Source organism: Gekko japonicus, unplaced genomic scaffold (assembly GCF_001447785.1).
Source record: "Gekko japonicus isolate JY-2015 unplaced genomic scaffold, Gekko_japonicus_V1.1 scaffold843, whole genome shotgun sequence".
NCBI classification, from domain to species: Eukaryota; Metazoa; Chordata; class Lepidosauria; order Squamata; family Gekkonidae; genus Gekko; species Gekko japonicus.
In genome coordinates this window covers 197,761-219,238 of record NW_015160236.1, presented here as the reverse complement: position 1 = coordinate 219,238, position 21,478 = coordinate 197,761, and the positions used below count along the sequence as shown (strand labels likewise).

Genomic DNA, 21,478 nt, shown 5'->3' with positions numbered 1-21,478 from the left:
CTGTACAGTTAAAGTCACCACCAGATCCCAATGGAAATGTTGTAATTTATCACTCTTAGCTTTTTCCCTTTCTTTTTTGCCAAGGTAAGGCGTTAACCTGGTAACACTGAAGTTGGGAGCAGCAAGTGAAAACATTTCAGTTATAACAAAACACAGCATGTTTACATCAAGTAGGTTAGGTTTTTTTTGTCCCCATCCAAACAGAAAAAGAAGAGCACCAAGTCATCCGCTTGTTTGAAATGCAATAAAAATGAAAAAGCCCCCCCCAAAAAAATAACAAAAAATCCTATCCAAAATACCAAAACACAAAAAAGTCAACCAGAAGAAAACAATTATCAATGCATTGTTCAGTCAAACCCTTCTCAGGCTTAATCAGGTTCCAGTGAAGTCATAAAACAAAAGCAGCTAACATCATATTAGTTATAAAACAAGTATGTAACCAATACCAGTGCATCAGAAAAGTACAAGTTGGTGGGCACAATCCAGAGAAAGTTAGGCTTGCCTGAGTTCTACTGAAACCAATTAAATTTAAGTGTTTTATTGTATGCCTCAGTCCCACTTATTTCAATGGGACTCAGGCACATCAAACTTTCCCTATAAAACTCCCTAAATTAACATTCCAACTCAACTCACTTTTAAACATTTTTGTGCAATTAAAAAACAAAACAAATCAGGCCATATCCTTTGGCCAAGTGAACATTCCTCAATTACAAACAACAAAAAAACCTGGGGAAAAAATCATTCTCAACGTACCTTATTTCTGAATCACTTTTTAAAAAATAAAATTAATAGAATAAAATCTTTCACACAAAACAGACTGGACTTTTAATAAACATAAATTCATGGTGCAAATACTGTTTTTAAAAAAAAGGACATAACACCCTTTAACCACAGAAAAGAAAACTCAAGTTGGTTGTTGTGACTGAACTGTCAAAACAAGGTTTTGCAATATACTTCTTTTGTTTCAGGAGCAGTTTAAGTTCACAGCACGTTAGCCTTACAAGCCATTTGGCTGGAGGAATATGTTCAGACTTCCAAACTGTAATCATGATTGCAGTATCTGAACAGAACCAGAGGAACCTTAAAAGCTCTTCTTTAGCAGTTCGGTCTCTGTGCTTTTTGCTCTTCATTCAACACGCAGTCAGTTGCCATGACTGTAGATACGCATCCGGACTCATCAGTACACCAGCAACAAGGCAGTTAGTGCCCAGCAGTTCCTTTGGAGCAAACTGCACTTTTGCTGTGAGACCGCCACTCAGTTTGTGTTGGTTGGAGTTGCCCCCTGCCTCTTAGGTTGCATATGAAGATAAGGGTTAAGGAGGAGGTTTAGGTAGACAGCTGAGGGGCGCACACTGAGAGCTGGAATGTGGCTGTTCTTCTGGAAGAGCTACATCAGGACTGAAAATGAGAAAAAGCAGGAAATTTTTTTTTAAAATACACAGCCAAGTCCATAAACAAACTAATTTGCACAGAGAACGTTTATATTTTAAGGTGAAGTAGGCCTTCTCTTAGACTGCACTCTTGCTGTGTTGATTACGTACACATATGGGCAGTTCCTAAAAGAAGACATGTGGCCAGCATGGTTCGTAGGTTCACAGGCAGTGATGCATAGGTTCACAGCAGTTTTTTTTTTTTTTAAGCCACAGCACAGTACAATCGGGAATGTGAATAAGGTCAATCCCACGGGGCCAAAAAGCTATAATTCTACAACAAACTGATCTTGGAAATTTTCAAAGTTTCTAAAACTCAAATTGATTTAATAGAAATCTAGAGATCATTAAAGAAAAATTCAAAGGAATATGGTTGTATCAGTACTTAACAGCAAATTTATTTATTATATAACCATCCAAACGCCCATGTGGATATGGCAAAGATATAAAAGATACATTTGGAATTTGGAATTTTATGATTATTGTATTTTATCATATTTTAAACTGCTGTACACCACCTTGAGCCTGCCTGTGCGGGCAAGGCAGGATATAAATTGAAATTTAATGATGATGATGATGATGATGATGATGATGATGATGATGATGATGATGATGATGATGATGATAATAATAATAATAATAATAATAATAATAATAATAATAACAACAATAATAATAATAATAATAATAATAATAATAATAATAATAATAATAATAATAATCTGGTACTTACTACCTTCCCTGACCCAATACCAAACATACTCAAAATGACAGCATATAATACTGTATCCCATTTTTTGACTGTGTATACAAGACAATTGCAACTTGATGGCACTTATGTACTTATATATAAATTTGTCATATATTCAGCATGTGCACCTTTCCCCACAATCAAGGAGAATAGTGTATCTCATGCAGTTACACACAGGGCCGGCTCATCCACTAGGCGAACTAGGCATTCGCCTACAGCGCCGGGCCCTGGATGGAGCGCCAAGCTGTGCCTCCCCCCTCCTCCCCCCCTTTGGTGGCGTCAGGGGGGAGGAGGCGGTGGTGGCAGCAGCAAAAGGGTGGCTGGCTCCAGAGGTCTCCACGTTTCCAGGCCCCACCGGGAGGTTGGCATCTGCACCATAAGGCACCCTTGCCTAGGGCGCAGAAACACCTCGAGCCAGCCCTGGTTACACAGAGTCCTTTCTGAGAAAAAGGAGGCAACTGTGGATGGTAAGAATGCTTAAAACAGCAACCCTTGCAGGGATGTAGGGAGCGCACGTTTTGAGAACCAGGTGGCAACTTGATTCTCATAGGAAAGTCTGACCCCCTAGAAATATAAATCTTGACATCACCTCAACTGAAATGCCACACCAAGGATGCCAACGCTTATTAGACTCTTACACATGCATGCTTCATTTATTTATAATGCAGAACATTAAAACATTAAAATGTATCCAGGAGCTACAGAATTGGAAGGGCTTACTCATCTTCATATGGTTTATACTTGCACCTTCAGGTGGGTTCACTTGATGTTACTACTGATACTACTGGTGTATGTATTATGCATTCCTGGATGGGAGTTCCCTCTCTGAGATCCGGTTGCAAAACTTACTCGTTTTCTGAATCCAAATTTGAACATACAGCAATGCATGCCAGGGAGCATGTAATTTTTGAATGAGAATGTTTCTATAGTACATATTTCAGGCTCATCGGGAATTCCTCCTCCTCTAATGGCTTCAAGCACAGCAGTGTGGCACATGGTAAAACATAACTACTTCTTGACTTTCTTGGGAACCAGTCTACTCTATTCCCCAAGCCTCCCTTAAGAGAGCAGTCCTAAGCAGGTCTACTCAGCATCCTACTGTGCTCTACTCAATGGGGCTTACTCCCAGGAAAGCACTCTTACAGATTGCATGGCATGTGACATGTTCTCGCTCCTGGTGAGACTCTTCTTTTTTTGTCTGCATCTTACCTCTTTTAACTGAGAGTGAGGAAGCTGCAAATGTCTTTGACATTTCCATTACATATTGAAAAACCAATACTGTGGTGAGTTATAAGAAGAAGAGGAGATTGGATTTATACCCCGCCCTTCACTCAGAGTGGCTTACAAACTCCTTTCCCTTCCCCTCCCCACAACAGACACCCTGTGAGGTAGGTGGGGCTGAGAGAGCTCTTTCCAGAACTGTCCTTGAGAGAATAGCTCTGACAGAACTATGGCTTGGCCAAAGTCATCCAGCAGCTGCATGTGAAGTGGGGAATCAAACCCGGTTTCCCCAGATTAGAGTCCATGCACTTAACCACTACACCAAACTAGGGTGGTATGCTGGTTTGAATACCTCTTTGGAAGAAAATGCAGTCAATAAATGTTTGAAATAAATAATAAGAAACTATCTCCTGGGAACCTAATGAGAAGTGGCATTTGCCTAGAAGAAGCAAAGGAAATTATGATCCACCCAAATCTGCAGGTGTATTGTCCTCATGGAACATCTATCTGTTTCTGATTCCCTTGCAGTCTCCCTCTGGATCCTTCAGCTGCAGGCATTTAAAGAGTCTGTATAGTATATGTACCCATTACTGGTATGCCTTTCAGGAATGTAAGCAACAGTAGAAACAAGCATAAACTCGCTTTCTTGTGATAAATGCAAAGCGGGTCCTTCAGTCTCTGTTATGACAAAATATGTTAATTTGTTTTCTAGTTATATCCTGCACAGAGTTTCCATTTGCCAGGAAAGTATTTAAAAGAGACACAAAAAAATACACATTTTTGTTTATGCATAAATATGAGACTTCAGGAATGTTCCCTCAAATATCTTCATTTTGCAATTCAGTTTACAATCACTGTGCCTAAATGTCTTGAATTCAGGCTCTTACCGAACCTTGGAAATACCAGTCTTTTTTTACCATTGACAAAGTAGATTTCAAGACAGGATTGATGCTATTGAACTTGATGCCGAAATAATATGCAAACTGTGAAGTAGCAATTAGGGTGAGCCATGGGATATGCAAGGAGCATATGAGGTAAGACCTAGCATCAGGGGGAAAGGACCACAACTGAATGACACAATTCATGCTTTGTACACAAATGGTCCTGGGTTCAATTCCTGGGGTCTATCTGGAGCAACCACTGATATGAAAGACCCGTTGAAGGAAGGCTTCAAACTTTGTTCAGTGGAATGTTAGGGTAGGGGTAGGATCCACCCCCAGTCCCTTCAACCAAGTGGTGGGGCGGGGGGGGGGGAGATACATCTTGATGTAAATTCAGTCAGTGGAGGCTATAGATATAGATGTTATTACATTCATTTGCAGTACCACTGATACTGTTATTCCTCCTAGGTAAGTCATTGTATAGAAACTTGTTTTATTGAAGGAGGAAGTACATATGAACACACAAAGCTGCTTATACTGAATCAGACCATCAGCCTGTCAAGGTCAGTATTGTCCGCTCAGACTGGCAGCAGCTCCCCAAGTTCTCAGGCAGAGGACTGCCACATCACCTCCGACCTGATGCTTTCAACTGGAGATGCCAGGGACTGAACCGTGGACCTTCCGCACATTAAGCAGATGCTCTACCATTGAGCCATGGCCCTCCCCCCAAACGTGAACAAAGAAATATGGGACTCAAGAGAAGGAAAGATGCAGCCTGAGTACGTGTAGATACAAGCAAACGACTACTAAGAGAAATGGTTGAAACTGTTTTTCTTTGTATCTTAACTGTCAGCTGAGCTCTGAGCAGGAGCAGGAGACAGAGGGGTGAGTGGTTTTTTATTTGCTTTCAGCGGAGAGGATCCAGCTGAGGATTTTGGTGGGAGAACTGGTCTGGGAGTGTGTGGAAGCGCTTGGAGTTTTTGCAGATTCCTGGCTGCTTGAGAGAGGAAAGGGCATTGTTTGACTGTGATTGACTGCAATTGAGAGGAAAAGGAAGGGGCATTGTTTTGCATGTGATTGAGTGCCTGGGTGCATTTGAATAGCTGCTGCCAGCACTCTGCTGGGGGAGGCCTCTATTTAAGGAAACACCTGGCCAGAGGCAGAGGAGACCCAGCTGAGCTCTGAGCAGGAACAGGAGCAGGAGACAGAAGGGTGAGTGGTTTTTTATTTGCTTTCAGCGGAGAGGATCCAGCTGAGGATTTTGGTGGGAGAACTGGTCTGGGAGTGTGTGGAAGCGCTTGGAGTTTTTGCAGATTCCTGGCTGCTTGAGAGAGGAAAGGGCATTGTTTCCCTTCACTACCCAAAGGTGTCTCAGAGCGACTTACAAACTCCTTTCCCTTCCCCTCCCACAACAGACACCCTGTGAGGTGGGTGGGGCTGAGAGAACTCTGACACAAACTGCTCTTTTTCAAGGACAGCTCTGACAGAGCTTGTGACTGACCCAAGGTCACATCAGCAGGTGCGAGTGGAGGAGTGGGGAATCAAACCCGGTTCTCCCAGATTAGAGTCCGCACACTTAACCACTACACCAAACTGGCTCTTAAATAAAACACCTTGGAAAACTGGCTCTTAAATAAAACACCTTGGAAAACAAAACTGCTTCTAGTACAAACACTGGCTTGTTCATTCCTAGGGTTATCCCTGCTCTTGTGGCATAAAAGAAGCCCCTTCCGACCCAGCACAGACATGCTTTTCTTGTACAAGCCGCAACAGTGATAAAGGGTGCTCACTCAGGTTATGATCGTTTCAGAGGGTGGCTGTGTTGGTCTGCAGTAGAACAGCTAGATTCAAGTCCAGGAGCACCTTAAAGACCCGCAAGATTCCAGGGGTCCGAGCTTTCGAGACTCAAAACTTCCTTCAACAGATATGAGTCAGAGTGGTCATTCTGACTCATATCTGGCCATGGAAGCTTTTGACTCTCAACAGTATATACCCCAAAAATCTTGCTCATCTGCTGGTTATGATGTAGCTTCATCTACTTGCAATTTCTTGCTTTCGAACTGCTAGGTTGGCAGGAGCTGGAACTAGAGACGGGAGCTCACTCCGTCTTGCGGCACCCAGGTCTTGAACTGCTGAACTACTGACCTTCCACAGCCTGCAGTTCAGCGTCTTAACCACTTGAGCTAGTCATTGTCTAACCTATCTTACAGAGTTGTTGTGATAATAAAATGGACAAGGAGAGTGGGGAGGGGCCGTGGCTTAGTGCCAGAGCGTCTGCCTGGCATCCAGAAAGTTCCTGGTTCAGTCCTTGGCATCTCCAGTTAGCAGACTAAGGGAGCCGTAAACAACAAATGCCCACAGAGCCAAACATGTCCAACTGGCTATTGCATCCTGAGAACAAAACTACTGCCATGGGTATGTGCTCATCTGCTGGTTATGATGTAGCTTCTTTTTTCAGTTAATTCCGATTAATTACTACAGTCAGTGTGATACAGTGTTTAGACCAGAATGTAGAACTTGGAGCTGGGGCACCCCAGTTCAATTTCTCACCCTCCCATGAAGTTCACTCAATGATCTTGGGCTAGTCATTGTCTAACCTATCTTATAGAGTTGTTGTGATAATAAAATGGACAAGGAGAGTGGGGAGGGGCCGTGGTTTAGTGCCAGAGCGTCTGCCTGGCATCCAGAAAGTTCCTGGTTCAGTCCTTGGCATCTCCAGTTAAAAGGATCAGGCAGTAGGTGATGTTTGTGATCCTCTGCCTGCCTGAGACCCTGGAGAGCCGCTGCCAGTCTGAGTAGACAGTACTGATCTTGACAGACCAATGGCTGGATAAAGTACAAGGCAGCTTCATGCACTCATGCATGCTGCCCTGAGCTCCTTGGAGAAAAAGCAGGATAGGGCACAATAAAATAGGAGTGGTAAGATAAATTCATAGGTAGGTCAAGTGACTGGTTAAAATTGTTCTTTTTTTGTGGGTATTTGTGTGTGTGCGCGTGTGTATGTATGCGCTTGCATGCTAGTGAGGGTTGGATGTTTTCAGAGAGGTGGCCTGATAGCCTGCCACTGCATCCCGAGCCCTGGTATTCCTTGGAGGCCTCCCTTCCAATTAGTTACCGGGGTCGGCCCTGCTTAGTTTCCAAGATCTGACAAGATCAGGCTTGCTTGAGCTATCCAGGGGAGGGTGACTAGTTAAAATTGTTCTGTTTGGTTAACAAGATGCTCCAAACTATTCAGGCATTTTTTTTCAAGCCGTTAATTGTTTATAATGTAATTCCTTATGAATCCATATAGGTTATGTGTCTTTTTTGAAGGGAAAGCCTCTGCTGAAATGGTACACGGTGTGTCAAGGACTGGCAACTGCCTGGAGATGAAAAATGCTCTGTCCCTTTAACAGAGGCTTAATGTGATGCTATTTACAGGTAATGCTATTTACCTTCACGCCAGTAAAGCTTCTGCAGCCCATTCCTACACATTGAGCCTCTATTAAAGAGAAGAGGCATCCCCCCCCCCCAAGGCCTGTTGGTAACCCTAATTGTGACACATGCATACATCATCTAAAAACAACGGATGTTTTTACTTCCAAACTATTTTGCATGCAAATTTATGCAGATATAATCAATTAAAGCCTGTGAAATGTAATTAACTAAGGTTTCAATCCCTGGTTTCTAACCCATTGTGTTTGTGCAGAAGTACATCCCTTCCCTCGCATAACTCCCACTAACTTCATTTCTCAACTAACTGCAATCTGTGATTTTAGTTTCTTCTAGCTGAAGGCTGATCCTGCTGCTAAACCAATTTCGTTTTATTAGTAGACAGATGAGATGAAGTTACATTACTCTTGTACGCAGTATTCTGTCACTAAGACTTTATGTAGCACTCAGTGGAAAGAGGTCATCGGTGGTGGTGGTGGAAAGTGCCATCAGTCACAGCTGACTGATGGTGACCCTGTAGGGTTTTCAAGGCAAGAGAGTAACAGAAGTGGTTTGTGGCTGCTCGCCTCTGTGTAACAAACCTGGACTTCCTCAGTGGTCTCCCATCCAAATAATGTCCAGGGCTAATCCTGCTTCGCTTCCGAGATCTGATCAGATCAGGCTAGGCTGCGCCACCCAGGTCAGGGCAGGTAGTAAGTGCATTATCCTTGGCGATGAATCCCAATTCCATTCCCCCCCCCCAATCTTCTATTAATTGCTGCAATAGAAATCTAGATACCTTTCTTTTCTTTTCTTTCCTTTTCTTTTCAAATGGGACTTTTAGATGTAGTTGTCAATGGCTGCTTGAGAAATCACATTTTTAGATTTATAAAGTCGCATAAATATACCTGGATTTACTTACAGACATACAAGGTATCAGTGGCATATAAGAGATGGGAACTCGGATTTTTTTGCCACCCATTCATGTTCTGCCTTAGGAAAACTGCACTCACTACCATAGCCATACCATATCCACCGTTCGTATCCATACCATATATAATGCAGACACATGGTGTCTGCAAGTCCATTGCTATGCAATTTTAATGACTACAGCAATATCTGCATCATACACAGTTCCCTCTAAGCTGTGCTAGGAGGTGCTGGAGCACCATATTTCAGAGGCCAGCTCAGAGGATTTCCGCTTCAGCTCACAACCAACCTTTCGTAGGAAACAATGGAGGATGGGGGCACCTCCTTCTGGGGCCCATAGAATTGGACCCCCTGGTCCAATCTTTTTGAAACTTGTGGGGGGGGGTTGAGGAGAAGCACCAGCAGCTATACTGCCAATTTGTTGCCTCTTCCTCAAAAAACAGCCCCCCCCCAAGGCTGAGGTACCCCTGGATCGATTCTCCGTTATAGCCTATGATGGTCCCCATTATTAGATAGAAAAAAATATTTTTTGCACACCCCTATTATGCTTTCTAATATGATTTATAAGCTGCCTTGAGCCACAGCGAAAAATAAGATTCAGATATATATCTGAAGATATAAGTAGTTTGGGCAGGTTGATAACATTTAAGCAACTTCCTGTTTTTAGGTTAGGCAGGGTTCTGACAGCCATTGTTCCACCTCTGTTATACTTGACCTATAATGCTGGTTGTCATATTTCACTAAAAAAAAGTAGTCTGCAAGAGTTCCCCCACTCAAGGGTGATGGTCCAAAGCCAGGTCTACCAATATAGTGGACTGGGGTGGGTAGACCTGTTTTCTATAGGCCAGGTCTACCAATATAGTGAAAAGGGGTGGGTAGACCTATTCTCCAGAGGCCTGGTCTACCAATATAGTGGACTGTTCTCTGGAGGCCAGGACTACCAATATAGTGGCAAGGGGTGGGTAGACCAGTTCTCCTGAGGCCAGGTTACCAATATAGTGGAAAGGGGCGGATAGACCTGTTCTCCGGATGCCTGGTCTACCTCTGTAGAGGATAACATTTTGTGTAATGAAATTTGACTTAATTGTTTTCTCTTATAAGGTTTAAATTATTCTTAAAATATAGTTTAATTATAGTTTAAAAGAATTCATTCTGAGATTTTTACAAGGTTATGGAAATAATCTTCTAAAAAACTAATTTACACAATAGTCAAATGTAAACTCACTCACAACTTTAATGCTACTAGCTTTTTTCGCTCAAGAGGTCAAATTTCTGTTCACAGCTTAGAGGGAACATTTTCATGGACCCATGGTTTATAAATGCAAGTGTGCTGCGGCGATACAACATGAAATATATTATGGAACTTGCACAACAGTCTTATAATTACTGCTGATTGTTGCCCACTATGGTTAATAACGAAACCATGTTTTTGCCATCCTGTTATGTATAATTAGCACCTTATAATGGTCTTAGAAATGTTTTATGTTCAGGCCCGTAGCTAACGCGGGGCCTGTGGGGCCTGGCCCCCTAGCATTTCTTCTGGGCCCCCTCTCTCCCGGGCCAGTCCCAAATTGAATTAATGTGGTTGACTTTTATTTAATTAGCTGAGATCCCCTCCAGGCCCCCTCCCCCAATAATCTCTAGCTACGGGGCTGTTTATATTTTTAACTTATTTTAACTTTTTATGTAAGTCACCCTGAGCCTACTTTGGCGGGGAGGGCAGGGTATAAATCAAATCACATAAATAAATGGCATAGTTTTGCTGAGAACTATACATCATAACATATTGCAGTTACAATTTTTTAGGAAGGTCTAATCCAACATTAAGCCTGAATACTTGAAACTGAACTACAGCTAGTCTGTCAGGAACAAAAGGTTCTCAGACAGTGATCCATGAAAAAGGACCACGTGAGAGTTGCTCCATGCTTCAAGAGGTCAAGCAAGGGGACTCAGCAAGGCAAGAACAGGGAACCTGGCATTTATTCAAGCTCAGCAAGTGTAGCAGATATGGGTTCCCGGATCCCCTGCTGCTGGGGACTCTTACAGACCCATCTTTATTAGACCTTGCCTGCTTCATCTGCCTGTGCCTGCCTGTTAGCCCCTTCCTTTAGGTCCTACGGTCTGCTCGCCCTAGCTGATTTGCCAGGTCTATTCCTGTAGAGGATTCGCTGCTTATAAATCCTGAAAGTCTTAAGCTTCCTGTGCTGCTGTAGAGCTGTGCTAATATAGAGCTACAACAGCAGTAGCATTACAGCACAGTTGTCAAGATTCATGTCATGAGCTATTGCCCCCGGAGCATTCCTTCCACATGGTGTTATCCCACAGGGCTGTAGTAGGAGCATGTGAACCCTGAATCTATACAGGCAAGGCACGGAACTGCCCATGCACTGCCATGTGGCTGAAACATTCAGACTACTTGCAAGCATTTAAACCTTTATATTCAGTTTTGTTTTTTTCCTTGCTTAAGCTATATAGAAAAGTGGGAGACGGAAGGATGCGAGGGGGAGTGAGATTTGCATAGAAAAGCAAAAGTGGCGGCTGTTCCCCTGTGGCAGATTGACTACAGCATGCATTGAAGTGCAAGAGGAGGAGAAGCAAGAGTTAGTAGAGCATTACCTGACAGTCGGGCAGTCTCGCCTCCTGGCTAGTTGTGAGCCGTGTGGCGGTATGGAGGCAGCAGGCTGCTGACAATCTATAAGAAACTGATAAATTAGACATATATACAAAGAGATGACACTGGGGGGAGGGGTTAGTAAGTAAACAACAGACAAGGCAGGGGGTGCAGAGATTTAGTGAGGAATGTGTGGTCTGTTCACAAAATTGATAGGAATAAACTGTGAAAATATTACAAACGGTAATAGAAAATATTTGACCTTCTCAGCTAGGAGAACCAGTGTGGTCCAGACTAGGGCTCAAAAGCTATCACCGAATCACTGCTTGGAGGCCTAGTTTCAGTTTCCTTCTATAGAACAACTTGCTTCACAGGGTGGTTGTAAGAACAAATAAGAAGGATGGGTGCAATTTTTAAAAAATTAAACATGCCTGTCTTACTGAAAACAATGGACCTTTTATGAACAATTAATGTGCTTCAGTCCCATTGGTTTCAGTTGGATTTCAGTACAACTGACATTCCTTGGGTGGTACCTAGAAAGGATTTGGCACTCTAAAAGCTCAGTCTAAATAATAATTACAACAACGGTAAACATTAGGTACTTGGAACAAACCTACTTCCAGAAATAAAAGTGTGTGTGTGTGTTTATTTCAATAAAATGCTGAGTAAATTCTTTTTTAAAGTTATTTATCAAACAGAATAAATATACCTGCCTGTTTTTTAGCCCTTTGTGCTAAAAACTACTTTGAAATCTATTTCAATAAAATGCTAAGTAAATTCTTTTTTAAAGTTACTTATCAAACAGAATAAATAATATACCTGCCTGGTTTTTTTAACCCTTTGTGCTAAAAACTACTTTGAAATCACACACAAAAATTACAGTTGCCATTTAAGGAATGTCACAGTTAATATGAAGGGCACAAAATACTGCCATTGCCATTGAAGTATCCAAAGTGCATCAATTTACTTGGAGGTATGCTTGAATGCAAGCTGTAGGTCCTCAATACCTGTGCAAGGTGGATATGAACACATATCACATGTGGAAGCCATGTATCAGACTGCAAGGTGTGCTAAAGTACCAAGGGGGTGGGGTTTCTACACTCCCAAATTTCTGCAGCAATGCACAAATGTGTGGAAATATGCCCAGAGAATATGGTGAATATCAGACACATTGAGCCCAGAAGTGTGAAAAAATCCAAACTTATTTATATGGAGACAGAAACAGGCTCCACTGAAATCAAGAAGATGTAACTTCCCAGTGGAAATACTTCAGAACAGTGCAGTGAGATACTAAGGTTACACAGAAATACAGTGAGCTACAACAATGGCTTGTGCAGGATGAGACACCAGTACTCACGCCTGCTACACTGCACTGTAAAGCTGTTATAACAGGCAAATCCAGACACTGGCAAATTTGACTGTTTTAAAAAGTGAATTCAGAGAGCTATTTACCGAGTGTCAACTTAACAAAGGTGTTAAACATGTGATGATCCAGTTGCCTGTTTCAGTCTTCCAAATGGCAAAGGAGAATTTAACTCCCCTCCTGTTTTCCCAGTTGACAAAGTGTGGAACATTCATAATATCAAAATATGTATACGATAGCAATTGCAGTACAACTGTACATTATTACTTTGATATACAAACCAGGAAGATAGTTCAATAACTTTCTGAGGTAGTTAGTAACTATACACACGTGCACACATGGCCACCGTTATATTACTTTAAATGTGTGTTTCAGTTGGATGACTCCCTGTACAAAAATGAACCAGCTCAAAGTGTCTGATAATTCACAGATAAACTCTCTTTATTTCAATTGGCTGATGTGCAGATGTTTAAAATCCTTGAGAAAGAATTCATACGCATGCTCTCCCACCCCATGTTTTCAGTGTGGTCCTTGGAGAGCTCTTGGAAATAATATTTTTCTTTTCCTTATAAAAGGTCTTCCTTTGGAAGCAATTAAAATACCACTCAGGCACAGCAGACTGCTGAAGTTTTGTTTTTTTCCACCTTCCAAGCAAAGTCACCAAGGGCCAATTCATGCCAACCTTAAAATTGTGTTGCTGATCATTTTCCTTTCTTGTCTCAAAAATAGGGTTGCCAATTCCAGGCTTGGAAATTCCTGGGGATTTGGAGGACTGAGACTGGAGAAGGCAGGGTTTGGGGAGGGCAGGGATCTCTGTAGGGTATAATGCCATAGAGTTCACCCTCCAAAGCAGCTATTTTCTCCAGGGGAACTGATCTATGTCATCATCTGGAGATCAGTTGTAATTCCAGGGGATCTCCAGGTCCCACATGGACATTGGCTACCGGAGAAAAGAGCCTGGAGTCAAATATATTTGTAGGAAAACTGCAGACTGCAATCCACCTTTCACTTGCTCAACTCACTCCGAAGTAACTTGCCTGTAAAAATTCTAGCTTGTGGCAGAGTACTCACAAACACTATGTACTTAAATCCAGGATGTCAGTAAAGATAGACCAGCTTTGTATGGAATAGTCATATGAAGGGCCCCAGACCACAGGCCCCATGGCTGTCTGTGTGTTGCTGTTGATTTAATCTTTCAAGTCATTACATGAATGGCAAGCATGCTTTCTCATTCTTCTATGGAGACCTACACTGCCCTCCAGCGGTTGCTGTGTGTGTGTGCGCGCACGCATTCATGCCCAGTAGATTTGCAAGCAGCTTTTCCAGATACTGAAAGCATATTTATGTCCTTGAGAATGAACTTTGGCAAGAACGGGCATAAAAAAGTATCACAAACCACAATATATGATTTTATCTTGCTGACAAAGTCAAATTGGAACCTGCTCGTAAAAGCCATTTGGCGCTTTGAAAGCCCTTCCTTTTCTTACGATAATGTTTATTTAGGAACATCTTCTGTCAAGCGGGCTCAGAGAATAACGGACGTTCATAGAGGGGAAATTACCACCCCTCCAAATAAACTTCATTTTATTATTGAAATAAATCTATTTGTACGCTATGTGTACACTGGAATTTCTACTATGGGTAGAACTTTGAGAATAATGTGAGATACGAAGAAAACTTGGTCTGCGGACCTTGTTACTAGAGGACATTGTACAGCTGAGGCTGCAATCTTTCAGCAAACAATTTGCAGCATGGTACAGAACAGATTACATACGTTGGTGCCAGAAAGTGATATCCAGCAGCTCTAAACCTATTCGGGCTTTCATATATTTTTGACTGCTAGAGGTGAAGTCAGGAATAATGTATGTGAGCAGTAGAGCCTAAACAGAGTTTCACCCTTCTAAAGCCCACAAAGTCAAAGGGGATTGAAGAGTGTAAGCATGTTTAGGGCTGCACTGTGAAAGTACTAGAAACACCACAAATGACTTTATTAGTTTAAAATGAAATGCAAAACTCCCAGCATTTAATATTTTAACATAGCTTAGATATGAACGTAAAGGGCAATGGAATTCCTATATACTAGATAATAGCAGGATTGTGAATAATGTCCCAAATGTTATTCAGGTCTATGTGATCTTCTCACATTTAGATATTTTCAGTATGGAATCAAAGAGCTCTTCATTTCAAAACTCTGTTGAGATTTATTTATTTTCATTATTTATTGTCTGTCTACCTTTCTCATTTGGACTCAAGGCAGATTACACAGAGAGTCAATACAATTAATAGGACGGGACATGCAATAAACAATGCAATAGGATTAGGGTTGCAGAACCAATCAGAAGTCTAAAAACAGAAAGGAAGCAAAACATAAGTACTAACATGACATATTAAAAATGATGCAAAAAATTACATAGTAGTATCCTCATCTCAGCAAACTATGTGCAGTAGTATGGCCCACAGTCCCTAATGATTTATCCAAGTAACTTTGTGAATCACTTTGTTACAGTGCAACTCTATTGTCTGCATAGATAAGCCCTCTTGAATAATTCAGTTTTGCATAGTTTGCAGAAAAGCCAGGAGAGTGGGAGCATTGAGTTCTCCTCTGAATTTTATTGTCTTGCACTACACTGCTTTGGGTCTAGCACAGTAACAGAAAGCAACCTCTCAAAAAAGTACCAATGAAATATGAAACTACTTTGATTCCTGATGAGTGTTGTTGTTGGGGGGGGGAACTCCCATAGGACTGAGGTGCGGGAACTACAGAGAAGCCTGCCATATGGAAGCCCTATTACCACTACGCCGCTGTACTGACAGTCACAGTGGTGGTAAGGAAACTACACAAGCCTGTCCCTGTGTGAAAAACACCAATAAGAGAGCATGCAGGAGGCAACTGGGAGCAGACCTAGTTAGCGGGGGCAGTACCGTATTCGCCCTGGCACAGTGTTTCCCAGCCAGTGGGTCCCAAAGCCTGCTCAAGTGAGTCTCAAGCTTCTGTGGTTTTATTGGTTTGTGAATATTCTTTTTTTTTTTTAAAGCTGGTCACCATATGACATAAAGTAACAGCAAAACAACTGTGTGCTGAAATACCCGCAATAGTCAATGTACAAAATGTATAGGAAATATAGACGTCCACAGAAGTCCTTCCTCAGGAACAAAGAACCACAATAGAAAGTCTCACTCCAATTTCTTTACAAGACAATATTGTTCAGTTGCTTTATGGGCCAGGTCTCCTAAGCTTGAAAGTGCACCTCTCAAGGTTGCTACTATGTAGAACAGGACCAAAAATGCCTCAGAGTATTCAGCCTGCTAGGCCTGCTTTATCTTTGTTCCTGAGGAAGGACCAGAAGTCTGAAACACTGTATACTACCTAGGAAAAGTGTTGAATTTCTACTTTGGACTTTATGCATTCTGTGGATTCTATATCTATTCTGCGGATGTGCATTCTATATTTCCTATGATGGATTTTATGTACAGATTTATTGCTGATTGCATATGTGTTTCACTTTGCTGAAATCTCTTTTTGTACATTGACTATTGTGGGTATTTCAGCACACTGTTGTTTTTCTGTTACTTGCCATTTTGTACTGTGTGCTGCATTGTTTGGTTACTTATAAATTTAGGGTTACCAGGTCTGGGTTGGAAAATACCTGGAAAATTTGGGGGTGGAGCCAGGAGAGGGCGGGGTTTGGGGAGGGGCCTCAGCATAGTACAATGCTATAGAGTCCACCCTTCAAAGCAGTTGGAGATTAGTTGTAAAAGCGGGAGATCCCCAGGCCCCACCTGGAGGCTGGCAACCCTACGTAAATTTGGACTTCTGGGTCACCAAACCTAAAAAGGTTGGAGATCTCTGCTCTAATGGACCAGCCTACATTGACTTGTGCTGTAATTGCCACATAGTGACCCATTCATGTGCCCAGGGAGTTTTACCTAATCCAAATTAAAATAAACAGAACATGTGCAAATCAACACAACTGCAAAAACCTGGGGCCCACTTTCATAGGCTTCAGTACCCACTTTTGGGTCAAGACTCAATGACTGGGAAAGAAATGCTGGTCTAGGTGACACATAGCTAGCATGTAAAAACATTGTAGGAGCTACTGCACAGAGTAACAGCTCTTAAAATATATATACTGACCTATATACATCCCAGCTGAGGAACTATTTCCAGAATCTCATTTAAAAGAACATGTATCTATAAAACTGGTTCTAATTTATCCCCTACATTTTTCTGGTTTAGCAGCTTGCTATTTTTTTCCCTAGATCTTTGTCATTTCCTAAGGAGGGTGCGTATCTACTTTTTGCTCTCAGAAAAGTTGCTCATTAAACTTCTAAATCCTGTGTACATTCCTCTTTGCCTTTTCTATGGTTATATTATAGTACTGGCATCTGCTGGATTGGCATACATATTGGCATTCGATAAACCAAAACAAAAAAAGAGAGGCAATATACAGAAATAACTGGAAAGAAATATTGACATAAATCAATATTCCATGTGCTGCCATTGTGTTGCTAAAATCCCTACCCTCAAGGAAAACGTGACAAAAACTGGATCATTTATTTATTTTTACTTATTTGTTTTACTTCCTTTTACTTTATTTATTTTACTTATTTTAAATCTGGTTTTCAACCTACTAAGACGCTCAAAACACAGTCTGAATAACTGAGACATCAGTCTCAGACTTATTTTGACATATTTATTGTTGACCTTATAGCCTTAGCTTGTCGTTTATTTCTGTTTTCCCATATCTTAAAGCATCTTCATCATATTTAGAGTCCAATGGCACCTTTAAGACCAACAAAGGTTTATTCAAGGTATGAGCTTTCCACATGGTATCAAATACATTAGAATTGTAGTCAAGGTTCAAACCTACAGCCAGAGAATAAACAGCAAATTAATCCATCTTCACCATATTACATGTTAATTTGCTGTTCATGCATACCTTGAATAAACCTTTGTTGGTCTTAAAGATGCCACTGGACTCTAAATTTGTTCTGAGACACCACCATCATACATCTCAGTTTCCTCAGTAAGTCAAATGTGCCTCAACTGAGTCAACAGAGTGCAGGCCTAGCTGCAGGTATTTACAGCCCCCAAACCTCACAATTGGAAATCTCTAGGTCACTGGCCTCTGTTAATTAGATGAATACCAAGTTTTCTTTCATGTTTGCCTTTAGGGAATGATTTGAACCCCTCAGCTGTAGCAGTGGGGGCCTGTTGTAAGGAAGCAATCAATAAATCAGTCAATGTTTATCAGTTATCTGCTCCAAGGGTTGGTTTCATCTCTACGCCCCTTCTGAGTACTCTAGCTAAACAGCAGTATCTTTGGGGAAGGAAGACCTGACCGTTTGATCTCTAGATCATACAATTTAAATTTAATTATATTCAGTTCCTTAAGTTTATCTCATACATTCTTAATACGGACTTGCTTTCTATTGTTGTCAGCCTGTAAGCTAACTGTATTTCTCATTTGTGTTGTTTCTATATTTCAGTGAAAGAACAAAGAATGGAGAACATGGACTGAATGCAGGTTCTCAGATAAGATGCTGTAAAGTGACACTGCAACAGCAACAAAATTTAAGCTAATTGCCTCCTTGCATCCCAAAGAGAATGTATGCAAGATTAGACCTTAACATTGTGGCCTGAAGAATCTGCTTTCTACATTTCTTTAACAATTTTCTACAGTTCTTTTAAAAATTTCTTTTAAAATTTTGTAACATCCAGCCTGATAAAGAGTTTTTGTGAGCTCAAAAGCTGGCACATTTTTTGTGCCAATCTGGTTTGTTCCTAATAAAAAGTATCACAGGGATTTTGTTCTGTTTTGTGATCTTTTTTTTTTTTTTACCATGGTCCCTCCCTGGAACAGACCGAGAGGAGGACTGTGCTGTTTCCCTTTCACATAAGGCTGGGAAGGAACAACACATTTAGAATAATATACCATTATCAGTAACTTTGCTAGGATACAGCAGTATTGACAACATGATTCCAGTGGGAGAGAGTTCCACAGATCACAGGGTTCGTGTCCACTCTCTGGATAAGGCATCAGTTTCATCCTAATCCCTCCATGCCTCTGACATAGTGAACTCAGCTCATGAAAGCTTTATATTGAAATAAAATTTTGGCAGTCTTAATGGGTGACACAAGATTCCTACTTATTCTTCCTGAAAAAGACTAACACAGGTATACCCTTGGAATTACGACCTCTGCATGTTTCTGTCTTTCACCAGCAGATTTACCAACATGTTTAGGAATTCTATTAAATGTGCAGAACTAAAAGGATGTGATTAATGAAAAGGGTGCCAGACCACACACCACAGAAGGGTGACTGAGAAATTAATTGCAAAACCTATAGACACAGAGGAAGAGATAGGACTGAATATGTATCTGAATAATAGGTTGACTTTTACCCCACAAAGGCACTTCAGAAATGATCCCATTTTTTCAATCAAGTTGTCTATACATGTGCATATTACACATTTCACATATTTTAGGGAAATGGTGACGTACGCAACACAATCACTACTACAGCCTACGGAGAATGCTGAAGGAGGATTCAAAGAGGGAGAATGAAAGGAAGATGGGAAAACTTCTTTTGAGGAAATGGTTATTTTGAGGAAAAGTTCTTTTGAGGAAACAACACACTAGGGAACAAATAGTGCAAGAGAATGCACACTAAGTCAATAATTAGCCCCAGTAGTATTGAAGGACCAGGCCTTTTTCCTCAGGTTTCTGGACATTAATAAACACATGCAAGCCTCCATTTGTTCAAGAAAGCATTTAGCAGAGGAGGCCAATGGGAAACTGAGGAAGGCTGCGTCTGCAGTGGTTTGTATCTTATCAGTTGATGCAACTAAGGGCAAGAACCATTCTGTTGGTGCAAGAGGCTGCTGGATTGATGGAATGTACCTTGCATCTACTGAATGCACTATCCTTAGCTGCATGAAGGGATAGGATACTACTCTAGGGGATATTTCTTATACGTTTTGTATCTAAATGAATGCTCAGGTTTCCCAATCCATATTTCTATATAGGAACCAGAGATGTGCTTTACACCTTCAGGAAAGAGATTTGTTTTTGTGTTTAAAATTTTTTTTATTAAACATTTCAATATTTATAAAGGAAAGACATTTGTAAACCTTTGCAGATGCTAGAATTACTTCCAAGGATTCATCATCATGGTGAGCAGTCCATGGTGCTATTTCCACCCAACCATTATGTTAGTGTTTGGTCTATTATCTTAAAAAGAGCTTCTGACCATGGCCCAGCCATTGGCACCCACAAGATAGATATAGACGTAGGTCTAGGCCAAGATTCATGCTGAGATTTGTTTATTTTATACCCCACCTTTCTCCCCATTGGGGACCCAAAGCAGCTTACATCATTCCCCTCTCCTCCCTTTTACCCCCACAATAACCCTATGAGGTGTCAGAACCAATTTAGAGTCCTGTGGCACCTTTAAGACCAACAAAGGTTTATTCAAGGTCTGAGCTTTCGTGTGCATACACACTTTATCAAATATGTTAGAATGGCAGAGACGGTTCAAACTTATAGACAGGGAAATTAACATAAAACATGATGGAGATTCTCGGTTTGCTTCCCACAATTAGAAAAGACACCTTTGGACATTTATTTGCTATCCAGACATATTTATTGCTTTATAGCTGTTGATCTTATAATCTTATTATTTTGGACTTTGCATATCTTAAACATCATCATGTTACATGTTAATTTCCCTGTCTATAACTTTGAACCTTACACACCATTGCAATGTATTTGAAAAAGTGTGCCTTGAACACGAAAGCTCATACCTTGAATAAGTCTTTGTTGGTCTTAAAGGTGCCACAGGACTCTAACTTTGTTCTGCTGCTTCAGACCAACACAGCTGACTATCTGGATCTACTTATGAGGTATATTATGATAAGAGTATATGCAAAATCCATGTTTTTATCTGGAATCCTTCCTCTATTCATTCCCATGTTTATAAAAGACTTACTACCACAGGGCTCCACAAGTCCAAGGGAGGTCTCCCTCCTCTCATGACAGCAGCCACCATGACAAGTCTAGACAACATCCACCACTCTGTGTTGCACCCAAAGACCTAAGAATGGGGCTCTCCCACCAACTTATTCCACAGATCCCAGGAATACCTTTGCAGACTCTCCCAGGTGTCCATGAATTCCAGTTTGAGAACCAGTCGTATAGAGAAAGTAGGAATAGGTGGACTTTTTCCTCCTCTTACAATGTTAGAAATGGTGTCAGCTACTGAAACTTACTGGAAGTAGATTTAGGACCCGGGGGGGGGGAGTGTTTCTTTAAGTACTTGGAATTCACTGTCACAAAATATGGGCATATCCACTGGAATGAACAAATTCAAATTCATTTGACCATTAACTTATTCTTCATCTGAAGCATATTCCTGCTCACCTATAAAAGATACTCACTGGTAATAATAAAATTAAAATATGTCGACATGTTCTCTTGTCACAGCCATGTTATCCTGCACTTTAAATAAATCTTTTTTTAGAATATTGAATGATTTTTTAAGCATATAGTTTTCATCATTCCTCAGTAAATCGACTGAAAGTTTAGCCAACAGGTTAGTGAAACAGCAAATACAGCAAATGGACACAGAGATTTAAAGTTCTGTTTCATTCCCTTAGACAACCCACAGAAATAACATTTATTTCACTCACAGTGTGCATGCTGATATACTCAGTTTACATAGGGGTAAGTAGTCCCAACAGACCCTACTAATTCCCCAAGGGGAATGAGGGTCACATTAGATATGATCCAGGGGACACCTTGTGGTTATTTCAAAGGACAAAAGCAGCCTGGCAGGGGCCTGATTCAGATCAGTCATTAGTGGCAAAGGGGCAGACTCC

The 21,478-nt window shown here is 41.2% G+C and overlaps 1 protein-coding gene across 1 annotated transcript in view; it reads right to left on the bottom strand.

Annotated features, from left to right (window-relative positions):
- Positions 1-1,219: 1,219 nt before the first annotated feature.
- The window catches only part of BICD1 (bicaudal D homolog 1 (Drosophila)), a 142,361-nt gene continuing 122,102 nt past the window's right edge, over positions 1,220-21,478 (bottom strand). The window contains exons 10-11 of the mRNA XM_015412921.1: positions 11,241-11,316; positions 1,220-1,398 (exon numbers count right to left, since the gene is read on the bottom strand). Of these exons, the coding sequence (XP_015268407.1) occupies positions 1,314-1,398; positions 11,241-11,316 (161 nt within the window). The 3' untranslated portion in view covers positions 1,220-1,313. The remainder of the gene's footprint in view (positions 1,399-11,240; positions 11,317-21,478) is intronic.